This window comes from Chaetura pelagica, unplaced genomic scaffold (genome assembly GCF_000747805.2).
Source record: "Chaetura pelagica isolate M959 unplaced genomic scaffold, ChaPel_1.0 scaffold117, whole genome shotgun sequence".
Lineage (NCBI taxonomy): Eukaryota > Metazoa > Chordata > Aves > Apodiformes > Apodidae > Chaetura > Chaetura pelagica.
In genome coordinates, this window is record NW_009954185.1 from 6598781 (window position 1) to 6620963 (window position 22183).

Below are 22183 nucleotides of genomic sequence, written 5' to 3' on the forward strand. Positions count from 1 at the left end.
TAGGGAAAAGGAGTTTACACAGTACAGAAGCAGTGCAGCAGTTGCACTGTAGTTGCGACAGAGTGCATAAATTGATAGGACAGACTGTGAGCTAGGTCCTGTTTGTAATCTGTACTCTTGGTGTATCTTAATTAACTCAGGTGTTTGTAGAATCACATAGGTTTTTTTAAATTATTGACATTCATATGATGATACTTGCATGGGGAAATGTTGCATTATCAAGGCAATCTCTTTTTCTGCTTAGTTGTGAATATATACAGTTGTTTTAGTCTCCCTTATAATCTACTTGCCCATATATTGAATTGTTTCTAATTAAATTTAGAAATTAAATTTTTAATTAAAGGAAAAATGTTAACCATTACTCATTAAAAATGAGCACTTGCAGGTGAAACTATCTTTTTCCATGCTGCATCCACAGAATTGTCACCTTTTCCTGGATCTGTCTTGCTTTTTCAGGGTGTCATGATTTAGCAAGGACAGCATTGGTTGCTTTCACAAATATTAAGACTCCAGAATGTGATAAATGGAGAATTTGTAGATATTTCTTATTGTACTGCAAATATGTTCATAGCACTTCATAATTGTTACAGTAAGAATGGCAACTTTTAAAAGATTTTAAACTTTTTTCCTAGATTGTAGTCTGTTTTTTGACAGTTTGGTCTCTCATGACCAAAATAGTTGAAAAGGATCAAGTAAGCTTCAGGTAAAAATTTGAGTATAATCAACCAACCTCATGTCTCCCTGAGAGATCTTTCTCATAGTAGAGGCCATAAGGAGTTCACCAAGAGAAATAATACCCTTTTCCTAGGATTTACTGCCTTATATGTTTTCTCTGACAGGGAAGTATTTCCATAAAATGTCTGCTAGGAAAGTAGCGTGCCCATGCTTGCTGTCTTTCAGAAAAATTCTGAGTCAGCAGGATGGGAACCAGATGGATGGGAGAAGCGGAAGCATAATGACAGGCAGAAAATAATATTTAAATGTGCAGATGTGCAAGGAGAGAACACAGATCTTAAGAACTAAAGCATAAAGGAGAAGATTATTCAAAATGCAGCATGGAGAGAACATACCTGTTTGGGGCTCAAAAAATATGTATGAAAAAAACCCCTACTATTCCTTAAGCCCAAATGACCAATTTTAGACTTGCTTTCTTTTTGTTCCCAAGGGGACATGTGCCTGGACCTCTGTAGGAAATCTGGCTGCCAGCTGGCACAGCTCCTTTCAAAGAGACCTACTTTTGTGTTTTCAGAACTTGGCAGTATCAGCCACCTCCATCTGTAATAGGCTGCACTTTGTAATGACTCTTAAACTTCATTTTAACATTTAGTTTTAACTTTCTTTGCCAACCTGTTAATAAGGGCTAGGCTATTGAGAGCTGTCAATAGTGACAAAAAAGTGTTTTAATTTTATTAGGTCTGTGGATTCATGCTTTTGTTTTTCACAAATTTACATCTTTTGGCTGGGTCTAGGATATTAATGTGTATGATGAAATAACATCTTTCCATATTTAAAGTATGTATTGGGAGGAGGCTGGAATAAAACCTTTATAGTAATAGTAGAAATATACCATATTAAATTCAGTGCTAAAAATTGTTTTGGAGTACTGACTTCAATTTTGCTGGGATACAAATCAGGAAGTATCGAGCACATCGTCATATTATATAGTTATTTGCCCAGCTACATAGAATTTAATGTGGGTAGTGAGGGAACAGATTCAGTTATCTTGCTCTGGCTCTACCTGCTCCAACAAAATGTTCTGGCTGTCTCTGGTTAGCCTGGGAAGTCTGCCTGGGGAGCTTTCTTAGTGGAAGGCAAAGTTGCTTGCAGAGTTCAAGTGGTGACTGGAGGCCTTATTTCTGTTACCTTAATATGAGGAAGAAAGACACCTAAGATCCTGAAGAGGCAAAATGGCCACTGCCATGTGGTAGCCACTGGTTCAATGTGTCTGCTTCAGTTTGTGCTTACTTTAGCTTCAAGCTTTTGTTGATTTCAATCTGTCTTAAACCTTTACAGAGTCCATTAATTCTTGTAATCACTAGTAACCAATGCTTAGTATTCACATAAGTCTGAGGAAAAAAAAACCAACTTGTTTTGGGTATAATTGTAGAATACTTCGTAAAATTATTTGCACTAGAAGACAGGATGCAAATATTTATGTACAGTAGCAGTGAACTACGGAACCCAAAGGTTATTGAGATGGATTCTGTAGTGTATAGCCATTTTGATGAAATCTACTAGTGTTTCTTTGAATTCCTATATTAATATATTTTCTGGGTTGTTTTTTTTTTTTCAGCCCTTCGTTGTAGCCTCCAGTTTCTTGGAAACATTGCTGCAGGAAACAGAGATTCCCAGAATAGCATTTGGAAGTGTGCTTTCCCAGATCTCTTCTTGTAAGCATGGATGCGGGTTTTTTTAATAATGTAATTTCTGTGGTTATATTCAAATCTTTTCTACATGATAGTTGTGCCTCTACTGGCACCATAAAGCTTTGAAAAATAACTTTGGGGAGAATGGGATGGTTGAGACCATATCCTGTAGATGTTTTTTTTGTTAGTCAACCGCAGGCGTCAGGACCTTTAAAAACCTGCTTGTTCTAAACTCACAGTAAACTGATTTCACTTAACAGAGACTGGAAGGAAACTCTGTTTCAAATGATGAGCATCAAGTATAAGGTTTATTTCAGAGGTGTTTTCAAGTAGTTATACTCATTTCCAAGAACCTAGCTTTTTCTTTATTCACTTTGCTGCTGTGCCAACCTGGGAGTATTTGTGGATCAGATGTAATCTACAAGTGTGACTAAAACTTTGTGTCTTGCAATGCTTTTGCCCCCCTTCTAACCTCACCAGAATATATTCCTGGAGGTCTGATGACATACATGTAATAAAATATTACAGGAATTATTTTGTGCAGACACATGAGCATACTGTTAATGTGTTTGGCCACATTGTTCATAGTGAACTAATAGCAAAGGCACATTCATTTAATTTGATACTTATTTAATTTTTGTTTTTTTGGACCCCGCTTCTAAGCACTGGATATAGAAAGACCCTATGATAATAGAAGCAGATAGTTATTATAGTTTCACCCAATTCTTAGATCTCCAGATAGCCCCAATTAATCATCAGTTTTGTAAATTGCCTGTTAAATTTAATCTTCAGCTAGGAGTTTGATATTTTTCTTTCCTTACAACTGTCCTTCTTAGGCAGTGCTAAATTAACGATTCTCTAAGAGACAGCAAAAAACAACTCAACAAGCTGAATGCCACTAATCTGTTTTTCCAGGGTCAGTTTTAGCTTACCCTCTTAATGCCATATTTTCTCTTGAAGGACATGCCTAACGTACAATGATGAGAAGATTGTTGCCTATTGTTGTATGATCCTGTTCACGTGTCTTAACTCAGAGAAAGTGAGAGAACTGCTAGATCCTGGGAATCTGACTGTGGCTTTTCATGTCCTTAAAGTCTACAAAGAGCAGTTGGAGTCTGATTGGTCGTATGTATCTTTAGATTTTTCCCCCCTCTTAATTAGGTGTTTTTCCAGCATAAATCTCTCTATTAAAATTTCTAAAATTGCGACACTAAGTAGTAAATTATGATCTATCTAGAAGCTGGTGATAAGAGATAATTTTAATTATGCTTTCACTGACTGTTTTGATTGCTGCTAAAACAAGACTGCGTTTTTGTTGCACATCTATATATGTCTTAAAATCATGCTCTTGTTTGTTTTTATAATGAAACAGGGTTCTAGAATGCAAACTAATGTATACTTACGTGCTGATTTGTGGAGACTTTTGAAATAAAGTCAATGTATTATATAGTCTCAGAGACTTCAGTTACTGGGTTATGCTAGGAAGACTTCTATGACTTGTGCATACTGCATAAAACATGGGGGTTTTCTGTGTTTTTATTTTGTTTTGTTTTTAACAGATCTGCTGTGCAGTACAACGTGCAGTCATTTTTATACCAGAACAGAGAAGATGTTTTGTTTCTGAATCTTGCATGTTTCATTTTCATGCTTCAAGAGCACCCAATTCTGTTAAGCTTTTATATTTTTTGCTAATGGCCATTCTTGTAAATATTGTTGTCAGTTATGCATTTGAGAAATGCTCTGCCCTGTCTCAGCAAGGATACACATTCAGTTAAATGTAACATCCATAATTCCAAGGGGAAAAAAAAAATAAAAATAACATAGTTTATATGTTCTTGTAGAATTCTTTTGAAGGTAATGTTTAAATAAAACATTTAACTAGGAAGACTTGTCGAAGGTTTACTAGGTACTTGGAAAGTCTCTAAACATAGTTAAGATTGTTGAAAGAAAAGCAAATGTAATTTAGTAGAGTTTGTAATGTAATAGTTACTTTAATATTTGTTTGTTGCTGGGCTTTTTTCATAACCATGTCAGTTTGCTCAGGACATAAATAGCTTTCAGAAGGTAAATGTTAAAAGTTTCAGGGTTTTGGCATCGGTCAATATAAGTGCATGTGAAAGATTACTTTGCAGATAATTATCTTTATTATCCTTCATTTTCTTTATGCATTGAAGATACCCCAAAATGTATTTTGACTGAGATATGAAGGACAGGCAGAGCTGGAAGAAGTTGTCATCATGGTATTAAATTTGTATTTTGAAAGTAGTTGCAGAATAAATGTAGCATCAGAATAAATGCTGAGGTATCCATTTCCCTGGTCTTTCTAGTCTGAAGTACATTCTGTTGGTGTTACAATGAAAATGTCTTCCCTCCACTATGCATGTTTGTGGGTGGGAAATGTGCCTCTTCAGAGTAGTCTTGAAAGAAAAAAAAGATGCAAAGTTCTATACAAAATGTAAAACAATGAAGGAGGAAGAGAGATGGGTAGAAATGAGTAATCCTAGTGCTGTCTTAAGGCAGTTGCAGAATGTTTGCATTCCTGTCAGAATGCTGAATTCCTCATACAGGGAATATACAAAGAAGTATTGGAATATCTTCTAGACATTAAGAAAATAACACATTTGGTTTTCTTTCATAGCATCTTTAGCATTGGCCAGTTAAGTCTCAAAGCTCATTATCTATTTTCCCTACTGAACGAAAAAGTAATGAGTTTGTAGTGTGTTTCCTGACCTTTTACGAAGTAGTCTTGAACCAAAATATAAATGGAAATCTTTCAGTAATGTTGATACTGTTTTTAAGTCAACAAAGGTGCTTTCACAAGTGCAGAATCTAAACCAGAAAATGGATTGCAGTGTCAAGCTTTTGAACAGCATTACCTTCAAAGTAAAAAATATAAATCTTTGCTAGAATGAGACTGATTTTTGTCTCTTTGTAGCTCTAGAGCCATTTTTTGTTTCATCTTGTTCCTCGCTTCATTTGATCATCTCACAGTCCATTTCTTCTGTCTCCCATCTCAAGAAATACATTTACTCTTTGACTCTCCCTCATGTTAATCTGTTCTTATTGTGAGATAACATTTGTCACAGCTGAGGGTAATTAAAATAGAAAAATATGGTCTTTCTTCATAATAAATTTTTTAAAGAAAGTTATTTCCATCCTGAAATAAACTATTTCTGTATTAGAATACATGTAGTATTTTTGGTCTGCTTGGTGCAGAGAGGGAGGTAAGAAAGTAACTTTTTCACATCCTTTTTTATTTAAAAAAAAAAAGGTTGGTGTAAGAGGTTTATTGTCCATATTTCCAGTGGAAATCTGGTAGTGTGTACCATTCCTTCTGTAATGCTGATTTAAACAAAGTCCTTTTTTTCTGTTTTTGTAGGGTTTTTTCATTTGGTTTGGTTTGGTTGGTTTGGGCTTTATTTCCTTTTCTCTTCCAGTTAGCCATAGGCCAGTGAGTTACACTAATGTAGTGCTTTCATCTTAGGCCATAAATGTATCTTGTGAGCCTGTACTGCATGAAGTATTGCTTGTAGTTAAAGGTTTGAAAGAGCCAACAAAGTTAATAGTCCTTAAAAGTAGAAGTCATTGTAAATTCTTGAAGTATCTTTTTTTTAAAAGAGTTTTTAATATTTTTTTTTTAAATCAAGAGTGTTTTGCTTGTTCTTTTGGCAGTAGTAACGCAGCATGTATTTCGTAAGCAACAAGTTGTTCTTCGTTCAGCTTTAATTACAGAAGATAGCCAGTTAATCCTATGAATACCTAACTACATTTTCACAAGGTACCTGCAGCTTGTATCTCAGTTCCTTTACATTTTCCTATAATTTTTTGATTTGTAAAGCATGTACTTTAAGAATGTTTGAGTATTAGTTGTGAGTCACACAGCTGAACTTCCCAGTCCAAGTAGTTTTCTCTTTTTTTCTAGAATATTAGAATTGCTTTGTCCTGAGGGTAGTCTGGAATTAAATCTGAAAGCCTGTTTCTCTTATTAGCACTAATTCTTCCACTGTGAGATATGCATGGATGGATACAGTTACGTAATGTAATGATGATGCCTTCCATTGCATGCTTGCTTTTCTTTTTCCTATTGCTGAGCAGTGGGAAGCAAGCTAGCCAGCTCTCTTGTGCTGATTTTCTTATGTCCTGTCTACACCAGCAGTTTTCTCTGCTGGAATTCTGAGTTCAGGAGAAGGGTCTACTGATGCCAGCCATGTGCATATATTTTCTCTACAAAACTGTTAGGAACTTTTCATTGCTCTCTATTTACTAGCTTCAAGTGCTGCTTTGTTCCTGTCATCAGGCAGAGCATATAGTGTCCAGAATTGGCTTACTAACATGTACTTCACTGTGAACAGGAAGCTGAACAATACACAGGATTTCTTATTTTTGTAGAAATAATGTTATTTTCTTTGTCCGATGAAAGTTGAAGATTCTTGTCTTGACAATGATAGGTGAAAAGCTAAGCTTTAGCCTTGGGTTAGTGCTGTTCCTAACACGGTACTGTCTTTTTTAGGACGCTTTTGAAATTGTGTAGGTTTGCATGTGCTTTATGCTTAAAATAGCTATGCTTTCATTAGAGCCTTCTGTTTCCAAAACTATTTTGGATATTGAATGAATTGCAGTTTTCTGCAATTAGGTGTGTGAAAGACAGACACATTCATTCATTGTTGCTTTGAGGTTATGTTTAGTATAAACTTGGACTCTGGTGTGTCTCTACTCACGCTTTGGTATCCATCTTTATCATTCAAATAATGTTCCTGGTTTGAACTAATTCTTGGTCCATTAATAAATCACTTTTATCTCCCTTGTCTAGTAATGTTGTTACTTTCTGATGTGTAAGAGTATGCATGAGATACAGCCATGTAAAAGTGCATAAATATATTTCTGTCTCCTTTTTTGTAAATTCGAAGCTAAGCTCTGGATGCCTTTCTGACCGGACTGTAGAAAAAATATTTTGTCAGCAATTCATTGAAAATTTGGAGCTGTACTTCAGCTCTTGCTGAAATACATACCTCTAGGATTGCTTAAACGAATTTACATAGCCGTGGTATTTTCAGCAGAGCCAGTACTCTGTCATGAAGATTTGGATCTCTTGTGCCACAGCTAATAACGTGCACAGCAACCATTTTTAAGCGGCTGTTATGGCATTATATGGCTGAGCCACAGTGCAAACTACTCTTCTTCCAGGAGGTTATGCTCACTGCTGGACTGACAAATGACTGAAATTAAGATGTTCTTACTTTAAAAAATATTACTTAATTCCTGCCTACCTTCTTGTCTCTCAGCTGGAGCACTGGGTTTCGTATTACACTGAATAAAAAGTGAATGCCACGTGTGTTTATTCCTCTTGGCTGGGCTTTCTAGCTGCTTTTAGGTATTGAAAATCTTTCTTTGAATAACCAGGCGAGTTTTGGTTGTAGGCGAAACCTTTTTTCACTTTTCTCCCCTTTTTTTATTGTGCACTGAAATTTATGACTTAGTGTTCCTCTACGTTAGTATCCACAAACACTTATGATGCTCAAGTTATTTTTACAGTTGCTGCCACGAACCATTAGGACAGAGAGAGGACATCCAGGACAAATATTTTTATTTAAGGCCATTGGCTGAACTGTAGTCTCTCCCATGGGGTCCATTTGGCTAGTGTGTGTTGGGTTTTCTACTCTTCACCCGTCATAGGAGGGAAAGCACATTTTTAAATCATGAACAGAGGAGGAATTGCCAATTCACTGAAAAAAGATTTTAAAGTCCAGTTTTCCATCTTCAAGCTAGAAAAGTCCTTAGGGAAAAGTTTAGGAGGATCTGCTTTCCAAATGTGATGCCTTTGGCTTCTCCCTCCAGTCTTGCAGCAGTTCTGTAGGAAGAAGGTTTTGTGAGAGGAAATCTGGTTGTGGGACTTCTACATTTCCTCTTCTGTCTACAATGAATCTCTCCCGGTTAAAGAGAGTGGAGGAAGCATCTTTAAAGGCAGGACATAGCTTTCTGGAATTTTTCTGTCACGATTGCCTACTTCTGGAATCCTGAAACTCTCAGTAGAAGGCATACCTGAATTTTCTTGAAATTTGCTTCCTGAGAGGGGTAGGTTTTGGGAGAGAAAGCCTCAGTTTGCTGACTTCTGAATCAGTTCTGTGATGGAAGGTTGTCATTCACTATTTAAGCAGTTTTTGAAGCAGAGGAGAGCTATTTTGCTGATCAGCATAATGAAATTATGAGACTATAAGCACTGGTACTCTTAAAATTTGTTTAGATTGACAGCATAACAAAAATTATCTCAGAACTTGGAAGAAAGGGAGGAAACAATGCTGTGATGCATTAAGTATTTATGAGTGATGCACTTAGTATGAAGTATTTTCTGTGGCTTGCTGTGAGCTAAGAAATAGTTAATAAGTTTACGAAGGAAGTCAGTTCTATAAGGAATGCCCTGATCAAATTTTGTATTCAGTCCTTGGGTGATTATACCTGCTTGTCCAGACCAGATGGTCCAAAGTCTCATTTCATTAAGCTTGTGATTACTTGTAGGCATCAGAAATGCTTCTATCTCGGAAATCTGTGAACTTGCAGAATGTAATTCACACATATAATAAATATGCTCTTGACTTAAGAACTTTACTTCCTCCTCTTTCTCTTTTAGAAGCTTGATTCTCTAAACAGCTCCAAGATTTTTTTTAAACATTGCTACCTTTGCTATCTTTAATACTATATGCTGAGTAGCATTTAAAAATAGTATTAATTAGCATATATTAGACAAAGTATTTTTAAACCGCCCTAAATTTCTAGTCATCACAGCTCCTGAACTTGTTTCAGGCTAGCAATTCTGTAATCTTGAATACTAGGAGCTCCTCCAAGGTTGCTGCTTCTGGTTATAGTAATGATAGGAGAAAGCAGATTGTGTATCTCAAACTGAGGTCCTTCAAAAGATTGCCTGCCTGGCTGTATACTACTTTGTTTTGTAGCTCTTGGCTAAAATCTTAGAATAAGAAGAAGCTGGAAGATTTCAGGACTGAAAGCCATTGAAACTTACCTGTCTTGTCCTGAATGCTTGGATCTGTAGTTGGGCTTGTGACAAGGGCCCAGAGCTTGCTGCTCTCAGAAAGTTTCATGGAGTTACAGAATATACTTCAAAGTCTATGTCTTTGCAAAGACACAAGTTCTGCAGAAACAAGTTAATTTCCTTTCTTTGGTTTGATTTAAGGCATGCGCTAATTAAGTGGCCCTGTCTCCTTGACGGTTCTTTGCTGTGCAGTTGTTTTCTAGAGAACGTGTTGCTCTTTGCAACATACAGCTACTCTCTAGGTTATTAGCTTAAGAATTAATACCCTCTAATTTTGTTGAAAAACTTTCAAGCTGCTACAGCCTGGTGAGTGACCATTTCTGTCCTGTGTTTACTCTTGTGACCTTCTCCTTTCATGTAGATTCCCCCTTTCAGGGGTTGGTTATGATCTATTGATCTACCTTGCTCTGCTCATAATCATAGTTGTGGGATTAGCATTCCCTCTAAAATACTTCCTTGCACATGGGAAATTTTTAAACATCTCAACTTAAGTTCTCTTAATTCCACACTCTTGTGATTCTTTTGTTTGTTTGTTGTTTTCTTTTGGCATCACTTAGCTGCTTTTCCTCTGGTCTCCAACAGCAGAAGATCTATCTCTTAAACTGTAATTGGCCTTTCTGTATTACGCATCTTTTTGGTTCCTCTCCCTCCATCTCTATGTTCCATCTTCTCTTTCTGTTCAACAAGATGAGCCCTTCTGAGACAATAATGCATTTTCTGTGTATCTTCAATCTTTTCAATATATCTTTGCAATGGTATATATCTTTGCTGGTTTAATTCTTCTGAATGTTCACAGATTAAGTTGAACATATCTGAAAACATGTAAACAAATATACTTACTCCATAAGCTAAAACAAACTCCCTTGCAGTTGCAAGGGAAGAAGAAAGCACAAGCAGTATCCTGTGTGAAGTATGCTGAAAAGGCTTGCCAAGCACTGCCTTTTTTTTTTCCTGCTTCTTCAGTAAAAGCTTTTTCTTAGAACATGCAGAAGGCTATGCCTGGAAAATTGTGGAGCCTTTAAAAAGTCATTCCTCTGTGTTTCCCCACATATCCCCATCCACCCCCTTTTGAGTTTGTATTAACCAACAGCAGGGAAGTGTGTCATGCAGTTTAGAAGCTACTGTATTTAGAAGAGAAACCAGTACAGAATGCCACATGAGATCTATTTTAGAATATTGAACCTGCAAACATATGTGTTTTGTAAAATAATTAGGAAAAAGTAGTACAAATTTACATTATAATTTATCCTAACCAAGACCAATGTGTATTCTAAAAGTTGTTTACTTTAGACATACTTTGGTGGTTCCATTAGAGATGAGAGTATAGCTTGTGTCATCAGTTTTTCCAATTGTGTGTGGATGGGGCAGTATAGCTACTATGGAAAGAAAAAACAGGTTGTCTCTTTGATTCCTGAAGAGCAAGAAACAAAATTCCTCTATTTTAAAATAAGAGGCATAATATGCCTTTTGGCTCCCAGAAAAATGATGTTAAGAGTGTGGTCAGCTGTTTGGCATTAGAAGTACAATTTTCTGAACATCCACTTTCTCTTTTGGAAACCACAGCTCAGTGATGACTGTGAAGATTAGCATGTGGGGCTCCCCCTCCCCATTTTTTGCCTTCGGTTATTTTGTCCTGGCTTATGGAAAAAAGTGTGGACAGAAACCAGTGCTTGTGTGGCAAGGAGTCTTGCCCATGGGCACAGATTTAAAGGCAAAGATGGAACTGTTCAGTAGAGTGCTTCTTGCTTAATTGGTGTGCATGTGGTGCAGAAACCAGAAAATGTTACTTTTTAATTTTATTTCATTTGGGGGGGGCTGGCAACTCTGTCGCTTCTCTCTGACAGTTTAGGGTGTTCCCTGCCCCCTTCTTCTACTCTCCAGAAAGTAATTCTTGCTTTTAATTCCAGGAAAGTTGGAGTTATATTGCAAAGTCCAAGTTCAACTGTGGTTTTAAATAGTACTGACAATTGTAAAAGTTTCCTTAATTATAGAGATCTGAGTAGCTTCTACTTTCTATTTGCAGTAGCAGTGTGTTGGCCCAGATTTCCTCAGTCTTTCAAAGCCTAGCCTCACATATTTATTTATCTTGTCACCTCTTTCTTCTTGTATATTTTGTGGAGAGGAGGTAGCAGGAAGAGATTATATTGCTAATCATATTTCAGTTTTTTCTTGGTAGCTCTTCAGAAAAAGATTTCCACTTTGTGCGTAGTAAAAAATATCATCTTAGCACCTCTCAGATGTAGCTATCTAATTCAATGAGAGTGTCTTCTGAATCAGAGAAATAATAATAGAGGTAGTCTGAACTCAGTTTTCTAGACCTGTGAGTTGATTGGGTGGACAGTATCATACCTGTAAGAAGGATGTATACATTATAGGTAATGCCTTTTGAAGATGGAAGGGTGATTACTGTTGTGCTTGATTCAGCTCAGGAGAGGAGTATTGTGATGATTGATACTTAGAGTTGAGCCTTAAATATGAAAATGTGTTTCCTTATTCTTCTTTAGAGCAAGAAGTGCTGGTGTTTTGAGTGGGATGAATTATCTGCCTTTTATAGGTCTTTGTGACAATGTGTTCCATTTGCTATTAAACAGCTTCACACTTGTAATTACTTTTAAAAATAGTTTTGATGTGGTGCTTATATTCTTGTCCAAGGGCAAAAAGTACCTCTGCTTCTAAAATATATTCTGGTCCCAAACAACTCCTCATGAGGCACATTGCTTTTTTAGCATCTATACAGGCTTGTGATACAACTTTGAAAAAATCAGATGTATAAATATTTTTTCCCCTCAAAATTTGGATAATTTGTTACATTTGTGAGTTAAACTGCAGTAAAAATAGGTTTTTCATGTTCACTTATTATTTTGGATAGAGTGGCATTATTGTAGGATGATGAAAAATGCTTTTGATTTTGAGATGGGAAGAAAAGTTTGCTGATCAAATAGAGAATCACCATGTCTTCTTCTTTCTAAAACATTTGTGGGGGATTTCTTTCTCATTTTCTGAGACTGAGGACACTTCCCTAAACTTGCTAATGGGATTAAATCAGATTAATATGGAGAACAATGTTTGATGATAAAGTTGATTGCTTATACTCAGCTTTGATTGGAGCAAGCTTAGTGGTCATTTGGCATATACCGAGCACAAATTAAGTTTATAATGTTTCATCTTGGCTTCTTCTTAAGTTCAATTTGGTACAATGCAGCCCTTGTGCTATTGTAGAGTCTTTGAACTGAATATCTCCTCCTGTATTTATCAACTATGTAAGCACTTGAATTTTTTAGGATTTTAGCCAAACAATTTTTAAAAGTCAAGAAAATTGGCATATTTAACACTGTTCATTTGTTACTGTGTTATGCTTGCATAACAACTTTAATTTTCACCACTTCCTTCACTAAATTACAGCAGTCCTCAGTTTATCCTAGTTGTTCTGCTGTTGGCCCCCAAAGAGAGTTTACATCTGCTACCAAAGCCTTTTGTGTGCATTAGAAATGCCATATTCAGTCAGTAACCCAAAACTGATTTTTTTATTCTTTTTTTTTTTCAGAGTTGTGGAGGGTCTTACTTTTCCTGTTCTCCCCTGCTCAAAATGAAAAACAGGAGAACAGAGGACTAAAGATACTAGATTTAATTTGGTGCATCCTTTCTTAACTACCACTAGAATTTCTGGGCATGGTAGCAAGAGCTGAAAGTGCTTTACTCCACTACTAATTCTTTTGTTATCTTTTGGTGATGCTCTTGTAAAAAATGCTAATGTTTTATTTATGATATGTTAATGCAGAAAGTCAATAAGATAAAAGAGAAACTTAAATACAGAAGCAGAAATTTCTGAGGTGATAAACCATGGAATGAAATTAAAATGGTAAGAAACATATGCAGAAATCTGTGCTCCTTTATAAGCAGCAACTTTATTCTGAAATGCTGCAGGCCTTTCAAGCAGTAGAGGTCTAGTCAAAAGAATGTGAAAGATGAGCGTAAATAGATGCAAGAGTGTAGATCCAAGTAACTACTAAAGTACAGGTCTTCCACTTTGCATTATTAATCCTTAGTAAGCACCTGGTTGTGTTAAATCTTTCTGTCATAATTACTGATTACTCTTTAACTGCAAGGCAAATAGTCCAGAAGATTTCCTCTAAGTAATATTCATTATGAAAATTAAGATTTAAATTCATAGTTCCAACTGCAGAACTGAAAACTCAGGCTTCACATTGTCTCCTTACATGAGTTTTTACCATACTTCATTGTCAGCTTAAATCTGTACATTATGAGGCTAAGTACTGTGTTCTGCACAACTGAAATCCTTGAATAATAAAGTCAGTTATTACCATTCTGAAGGTTGTAACTGTGGATAACCCATGTGCCATGAATAGTTGGTTCAGGAACTGTAGAATAGTATTCCCCTTGACTGTCCTGGTGATTACTTGATTCAGTTTGTATGGCTGATTCTGCACTGCTCAGTTGGAATATATTTGTGCTGTTGACTTTGAGGAAGTCTGTAGGTTCAAATTTGTGTCGAGAAATTCTTGAATTAATGATACGCTGCTCAGAATGCAAATTTGAAGTTGATGATTCTCTATACTGATTTTTTCCTTGAATGTGTATACAAGTATCAGTGAAAAAAAGCACAGCACAAAGTATCCTTTATTCTCCCTCCCCCACTTAAAAATGTCTAGTTTACGGTAACTAAACCAAAGTCCACAGTTACCATTAGAAATATAATAGCTGTTAATCTTTTGGACCTCTTGTTCTCCTCTTTCCCCAGTTGTCGTTGAGTATTTGTCCAAAAAATACTTTTTTGCAGCTGGAAGGCTTCTATGTGATCTTCCTGTTAGCTATGTAGTGGGTTACAGATACACAAAATAAAAGGCTGTCAGCAAAGTGAAAAGTAGGGGGGAGGTGGAGGGATTTTTGAAATCACTTTCTTTTAATATTATTCCAGCTATAGTCTCTCAGTCGATTCCTTTAAAATTTGACCTGTAATAATTTTTATTATTTTTTAATAGGTAGACATGCTGATATAAAAATACATAGTTTATTATGCATATACCTATGCAGCATCTATAACACTAATTTCTGCTTGGAATGTAATTTGAGGATAAAAATATTTGTACATACTTTGGTTCTTCCCATTATGCTAAGAATATGTGTCCGGATTGAAATTCCAATGACTAGCATCACTATTGACTGCTGTGAATAGTGCTTGGGAAAGTGATCATAAATACTGGCATTAGCACCAGGGTAGACTGACCATATGTACCTGCCTTGTAGAGCAAGGAACAGGGTTTGGTTGTCAGCTTAGGTTCCTATTATGCAAGGAGGTTATTTTTTGTAAGTTGAGAACTGTATTTTGCTGCCTTGCGTCTGACTAAAGTTTCCATTTCCTTTGATGGTTTGTTAGAATATTTTTAACAGAGAAATTATTTGAGCACTTTTTTGACTGTTCAGTGGGCTTAAAAACAGTGTTGTAATGAATCGCATAATAGTTTTCAAGCTTGAACTTTGGCTTTTTGCTGAAATCCATAAACACTTAGATGAGTGTTTTATTATTTGAATTGTGGTGTGCTTTTTGTATAACTGGGAAAAGACTCTAACCAGCTTTACTTCAAGCATTTGAGACGAAGTGTGCTGAATTGATGGGAAATGACTATTGCTGTATTGGGAAAAGTACTGCAGAACAATGCTCAATTATTTTGTGATAACTTCTGTGTACTAGCAAATAGGACCCAGAAGCATGTCACATGGTCATCTATAAGTAAAAATAACTAGTGCTGTGTGGAGTAAATGTAGATGCTGTTTTTGTGGCACCAGTAACACTTTTTTTTTTTCTTTAGGTTCTTGATTGTTACAGACCATTTGCTGAAATGTCCAGAGTTGGTAAAAGCCCTCTATGCCAAACTGAGCAATCAAGAAAGGTAACCCCAAAAACCAATGTGGCTTTTAGTATTTAGCATTCCATATAGAGTATCCTGTTCACATGATTGAAAAACTGTGTGGTTTCATACTTGGCACAAAATCTCTAAATACATGTTTCTATGTCAGTAATGGTTTTAAATTGGTTGGTTAACATTACAGCTTAGCCACAACTGGCAGTGATTTATGTAGGGTTGCAGAATCCAGGTTGGCGCCATTACTTGGTAAAGAAATACTTAAAAAAAAAATAAAAATACAAGATTTTATGCCTGTGTCTTGATTTCCTAAGAGCACCACACCCTGCAGTGTTTACAGATGTATTTCAAATGTGCTCAGCTGTTCATAACTCCTGTTGTAATTACAAGAAATTAAAATGAAGCCTTTAATAAAGTTGGAAGTGTATCTAATAATGGTTAGCAGAATCTAAAAAACATAGATGTGCAGATGCCCGTGATTGCTTAATCTTTTAGTATTTTCACTATTGAAAATCTAAAATGCTTCAACAAACCTTCACCTTGAAAGAAACTAGCTAGTTTTCCTTCAGGCATTTGAGTAAATGTATGTTTAATTGGGAAAATTCTCATTTACAGTTCATTTAACTAAAAATCTGGGAAGATAAAAAATTATTTTGTAAGAATAGTTAACTCTGTGAAAGTCTGTACTATAATTCTACGGCTCCTCCATCTGTTTAAAGATCTTGTGATCTAATTTATGTGTGCAGCATGGCTACTTTGTTTCCCATTTGCCCAGTGAAACTGCAAGTTCCCCCTGTGTTCTTTGCAGGTGGAAGACAAAGCATTAAACAAAGAAGTCCCTTAATGTTTTTTTTCCCTGTGTTTTTTGCTGTTGTTAAAGCCTCAGTGTTACTACAAATGGGGGTACAGATATTGATTGGAGATTATAAAGAAACAGAAGGAATGACAGGCAAACAACAAAGTATTTGATAGGTTGAGGACCATTGATGAAATATCAATGGGATAGAAAATGGGATGGGAATGATAAGGAGGGAGATACTGTCTTCTTCCTGTATTCAGGCTGAGTAAATGGGAACGAACATGGGCTGTGCACTTGCTGAACCTGAAGGTAGGGGCTCCTTAACCAGTTAGCAGGAAAGACTGTTTTAAGTGAATGAGATAGATTTAATTATTTTGGGGGAATGCCATGAATGGCAGTTTTTTTCTTTGTAATCATAATCCCTTTGAGGGCAGCCAGGACTGGGTTAGGTTGTTCAATTGTAAAGCACTAGATGTAATCAGTTTCTGGAAAGGTCTCAGCTGATTTGTTGCATGCACTGTGGTACAGATGGTGATCAGCTACCTCGACTGAAAGGCTTTTTGTGTTGGCATCATATGGATGATCACATGCTGGATGCGTATTCACTGAATTTATTATCTGTCCCAATAAATTCTGCAAAGCAAGTAAACTCAAGTTTTTCAAAAACATAATCAAAGTATAGTTTGATTTACTGTCAAACATGGAAGCAAGTGGTGTAGAAATAGTCCTTCTGCATCTGAGCTATAGAAGAAAACCCTGCCATGGCATCTCCCTATATAGTGTTAGCATATTTAAGAATTAATTATTTTGAGATACATGAGGAGACAAATACAGTTCAGAAAAAAACATTTTGACTGTTAATAACTGGAGAAAAAAATAACTGGCTTAACCAAAGCATAGGGAATTAATTGTTTCAAAACGAGACAAGGAGCCTTCACCGCAAGAGTTGCCACACTGGGTGTCCAGTAAGGCTGACTAAGTCATGTAAATGAAGCAAGGACAGATGTGGTATTGAAGTGTCTGAGGAAAGCAACTTTTAGCTCATGAATATATGGTAACTCTCAGTTACAGTATTCTCTATCATGCACGTTAAATACGCTTACTTTGACTGTATTTACCGAAAAGAAATTAACTGTGCTGAGAAAGGTGGTGAATACATATGTTAGTGGTGACTGTTAAAGTTGGCAGTTGCCTTAGATAACCCAAGTGTATGCAGTTGCATAACCGCAGTTATTTGCACTATTCACAGTATTTTCACTATTCAAAGTATTTCCTGTAATTGAAATCTAGTGCATTTGTGATGCTACCACTGTAGCCATGGTGTGTTCCATGAAGAAGTTCTTGTGGTAGAAGTGGATCCTGAATCTGAATTGTCAAGTAAAAGACAAATTCTTGACTTCTGGACAACTTTAATTTCCAAACAAATTTAAGCACTATGATGTTGCATGTCTGAGCTTGTAAATGGCCTGAAATAAATACTGTGATATTATGATAAATTTTTAATTTTTTTTTAATGGTATTCTGGCTTTGAAAAGTTTATGACAATGTGTCAATGCCTTCTTCCTTCTCTGTCAGTGATTATTGTAGAAACAATGATACAGTATAGAGCTAGAACATTGGAGATTGGAGATTTTCCTGCCCACGTGTGTAGGTATTTGGAATAAGTATTTAAAAAAAGCCTGCTTTGATTTCTTCCAAGTCGGCTTTGAGCATGGATAATGTAAGTTAATGCCTTGATAGTCTTAATTACATTGTAAAATCTTCAAAAGAAGTGCATCGGCATTGTCCCTTTTAAGAAGGGGTCTTGCTTTAATTAACAACAAAAATGCAGCTGAAAGCTTCAGGTGTTTTTAAGATGCTCAGCCACTTCCATCCTTAGTTTTGATTTTTGTATTATTTCATGTGAGGTACTCAGAGTTAATGGTGTAGCCTTTGGTCAGATTACCAGGAGGTAAATGGACACTCAGGTAGTATAATCAGCACCGCTTCTTGTTTATGTTCAGCTTCAGGGCTGCTCATCTCAGTGTTGTGGTGGGTTTTTGTTCTTGGTAATGCTCACAAAAACAGAATAGCTGAAGATAGTGTTGAATTACAATCCTTCACCAATTTACCAGTATTCATTTAATAGGATGCTTGCAAGTATTGCTCGAAGGTGGAAGAATGGCAAAATTTAGAGGAATGGCCTAATTTGTCTCATAGAACCATTGCTGTCAGTGAAGCATTTCAGGAAAGAGAAGTCCAAGTCACAGAGTGTGTCCGAAGTGCTTGGCGCTTGCTAAGAGATTATAAACCAAGCACACTTGATACAAAACCTATTTGGTGATAATAAAATTGATATTTTTAGACAGGCTTAGCAGTACTTTGCTTTAATTTGCAAAAGTGAACTTCTGGATTTGAATTGCACTTTAATGCTTTTGTTTATTTACAGACTGTAAGAGAGAGCAATGTGCTTTACTTATGGTTTTAGATACTTACAGTAGTTGTCAGTTCTTGCTGATTTGGTCAGCTTCAGGAAGAACTGGTTTAAATTTGACTAGGGGAAAAAAACCAAAAAAGATTGACAAAAAGTCTTCCTAAGTGGTGCCTAAAATAAAAGTAGATTACATTAGTGGCATGATAATTTCAAAATAGAAATATAATCATAAACAAAGTCTACGATGTTATATTTTAGATATTGAACTGAGTGTTACAAAAATTTGTGATGCTAAAACTGTTACTAACAGTTGTCATATCTGTTGTATTTAGGTATAGGCAAACAAGTAGGAACAAAGTGTCATCTGAACAGCTAAACGGTTGTGAGATTGTCTAAACGAAATTAACAAATTGTATTGTGTGTGAGAACTAACTTGGAAAAAATTGGGTTAGTCTTGGAAGAAAACTGAGAGAAACAATAGAAGAAAGGAATGTAAGGGGACTTGCACCAGAACAAAAAGCATTGCTCTCAGGAAATTGTTGGCTGAATGCAAGACTCGCTTGAAATTCAGGGGAAAGATGGGCATGTCCTGAATGACTGTGCCCAGAAGAAAACTCAGGAAAACAGTTTTGATGTGAATGCTTGAGAGCAGAAAACTTTAAAATAAATTACATACAGGTGGTGTTTAATGTCGCTCACATTGGTTGATTATGGATGTCTAAGAGGACACCTGATTATATTGCAAGATGAAGAATAATGCAAAAAATCACCCTATTGGCAAGTAATGTGGTTTATGGAAGTATCTGGTGACCCTCCAACTTCTTTACAGAAGGATTGCTTGTCATTGTTAAAACACGTATTATTTGGGTTATTGATGTGACAACAGCTGACTGGAATTCTGTTATGCAGGAGATATTATTCTATTGGAATAATTCCTATAATCATAAAGTCTGTGAGCAGCCTGCTTTTTTAGCTGAGCATACACTTGAAAAGCTCCAAACTTGGTAAAACCTGCCATGGAAAATCTAGTCCTGTCTTGGGGATGAATGACAGTTTGGTGCACTTGACTTTTGTATAGGACACCAAACCTTGAAAGCCTTCGTTCAGTTAGGGATGTTGGGAAACTGGACTCTGGTCGTTTGTAGATGGGCAAGCATGTGGTACCCAGCTGTAGCATGCAGAACAAGCTGTTCTCTGTCAGCGCTGCATCACATATGTAAGTGAAGCCTGTGAAAGAGGTTACCAGTGTTTGACAGTCTTCTGTTTGGAATCCACCCTTTCCCAAATGTGCTGAGCACATTTCTGTGCTACCGTGTTGAAAAAGCTTTTTGTCATTCAGATAATTGTTTAGTGCAGCTGTATTAATGACATTGAGGGTTGAGATTAGCAAGAGCTGACTAGCTGTTACGTGATTAATAGGGGTGGGTTCTTGGAGGTTAATAAAGCAGTGACCGTGCTTTTTCCACAGAAAAAGACATTTCTCTTCCCCTTGTGACAACATGCTTGGTAAATTAAAAAAAAAAAAAAAAAAAGCATTTGAACTATTCCATGTGTTTAAATGTCAGTCCTTCCATCTGAATTGCAAATATTTTGGTGAAAGAAAACCCTGAGCCTGCTCTTGAATTCATTCAATAAATAGCACTCTTTCAGGTTGAGAGAATTACAGTGGGACTTCACTAACCCCTTTGCTCCTCTGCACTGGAGTTGAACAGTTGTAGGAGGCCTCAGCCATGTTAAGGTCCTGCTTCCAAAAAATACTCCCAGTTTTCCTTAACTACGTTAAGGGATATCAGAAATAAAACAGCATTGAAGATGTTAAAATAAATGTCCTAAGGATATTTTATAGGGCAGCTTTGTTATATCCACTTACTTGCTGGTTTAATACACTGAATAACTCTTACTGGGTATATGACTAATGAACTTGGATTTGCTGTAGTCAATCTAGTGGCAATTACAAAACAGCTGCAATGAACTGATTGTGCATATCCATTTTTACTTCTCCTTTTCCTGCTTAGAACTGGTTTGGAGGACTGCATACAAAGCAAGGGCTGTGAAAAGCTGGTATTTTCAAATGGAAGCTTCAAGTAGTGCGTGTTTATTTTGCTGAACTTAACAACAGCTTTTAAGAGCTGTTTTGGTGAAAATCTTAGACATACAGAATATGCACTCAGTAATGTTGTGTTAGGACATAAGAAATTAGAAGTTGAAATAGACTTGAGAGAATATTGTCTTCACTGTGTGGCCAGATTGTATTAATTGAAGAATTAAATTAACAGTGTGCAGAGACAAGCCAGCAAATAGAAACTGATTGCCAGTGTTCATAAGACTTACTAATTATTAAAAATCAGCTCTGTTACTAGCTTGCTACTTGTTTATATTGTTTTTAACAGCTATCTGTTTATTCTACTTATACTTCTATATGGCTTAGTGAATTTGATTAACAAGTTGTTTTCTGATTCTAGGGTTACTTTGTTAGAACTGATAATGGTGAATGTACGTGAGAAGAACCCAGTTACCAGTGAAGAAGTTAATGTGTTGATGAGACATGCTGACTTCCTTGCAGGCTGTTTCCAAGAGAAATGTGAAGCTGTGCTCAAGTTAACTTGTGCAGCGGATGCTGAAGATGAGGTATGATGCATCAAAAAACATTATAGTACTAGTATCTGAAGTGGTGAATCTTCATTGCCACAACTACCCAAGTGTACTTTGTGTACATTCCAAGATTGCTTTGTATTGGGAAGGCAGTGGCAGAGTTCTCAGGAGAATCTGTGAAACAGCAGCCCAATTTTGCTTTCAATTTCAGTATGATGAATAATACAGTGCTTTGAGATAGAAGTAAATCTACCACATTAGTAAAGATTTCAAAATCTTAAAAAGGTTCAAATTGTCACGTCTAGATGTTTTATTCAGTTCTTCGTAAGGGTCACATCTTTAATACATTTGGGCTGTGAATAATATTTTATTGAAATATGAATAAAAATATTTATCAATGGGAAGCAGCATCTCTTTTTTTCTAAAAATGTGGGTTAAAAATTAATTAAATGCTTTTTTTTCTAGCAGTGCTGAAGGAAGTAAATCTTGAGTTTTTATGGGTTTTTTTAAACTTAAATAAGTTATGATAATGTGATAATTAATACATCATTAAAGTTCAAAATAATAGTTCTTTGAAAATACATTTGGCTAATTGTAAGGCAGGTGTTCCTGATCTGTTTGGGACCTGGGACATCAACTTCTGATCATGGAGAGCTGTGGTTTGTATGTGATTGGCTCGGAGCAGGGGAATTGCCTGAAAAGTATAGCAATCCTCCCTGTCTGTTCCCCATCTCTTAGTTAATTGGGGCTCACTGGTGGACCTTGCGTGGCTCTGATAAGGTGGGACTCCTGGGGCCAGCTAGTGTCCACAGCATCAAGCTCCAGACCTCTCTGGGCTCTTAGTGGCAGATGGCTTCTGGTTCCTGAGCACTCAAACCCTTGCCGCAACTCTGCCCATTTGGAAGGAATCTGTTATTGCTTCAGACTTAATGAACTGGTTCTGTTGAGGATGTCCACAGTGAAGTCCCCTTGCAAGCTAAATAGGAAGGCTTTTATGGGTCAAATATGGTTCATGGGTTGTACTTCAGGAACCTCTAATGCATAGTTCAGTCCTGGATGGCCTTATTTTATTTTCTCCCTATGATG

General features: G+C 36.3%; 1 protein-coding gene across 1 annotated transcript in view; it reads left to right on the top strand.

Moving 5' to 3' along the window:
- The window catches only part of ATXN10 (ataxin 10), a 95276-nt gene that overhangs the window by 20767 nt on the left and 52326 nt on the right, over positions 1-22183 (top strand). The window contains exons 3-6 of the mRNA XM_010002969.1: positions 2294-2390; positions 3327-3491; positions 15240-15320; positions 20968-21133. Of these exons, the coding sequence (XP_010001271.1) occupies positions 2294-2390; positions 3327-3491; positions 15240-15320; positions 20968-21133 (509 nt within the window). The remainder of the gene's footprint in view (positions 1-2293; positions 2391-3326; positions 3492-15239; positions 15321-20967; positions 21134-22183) is intronic.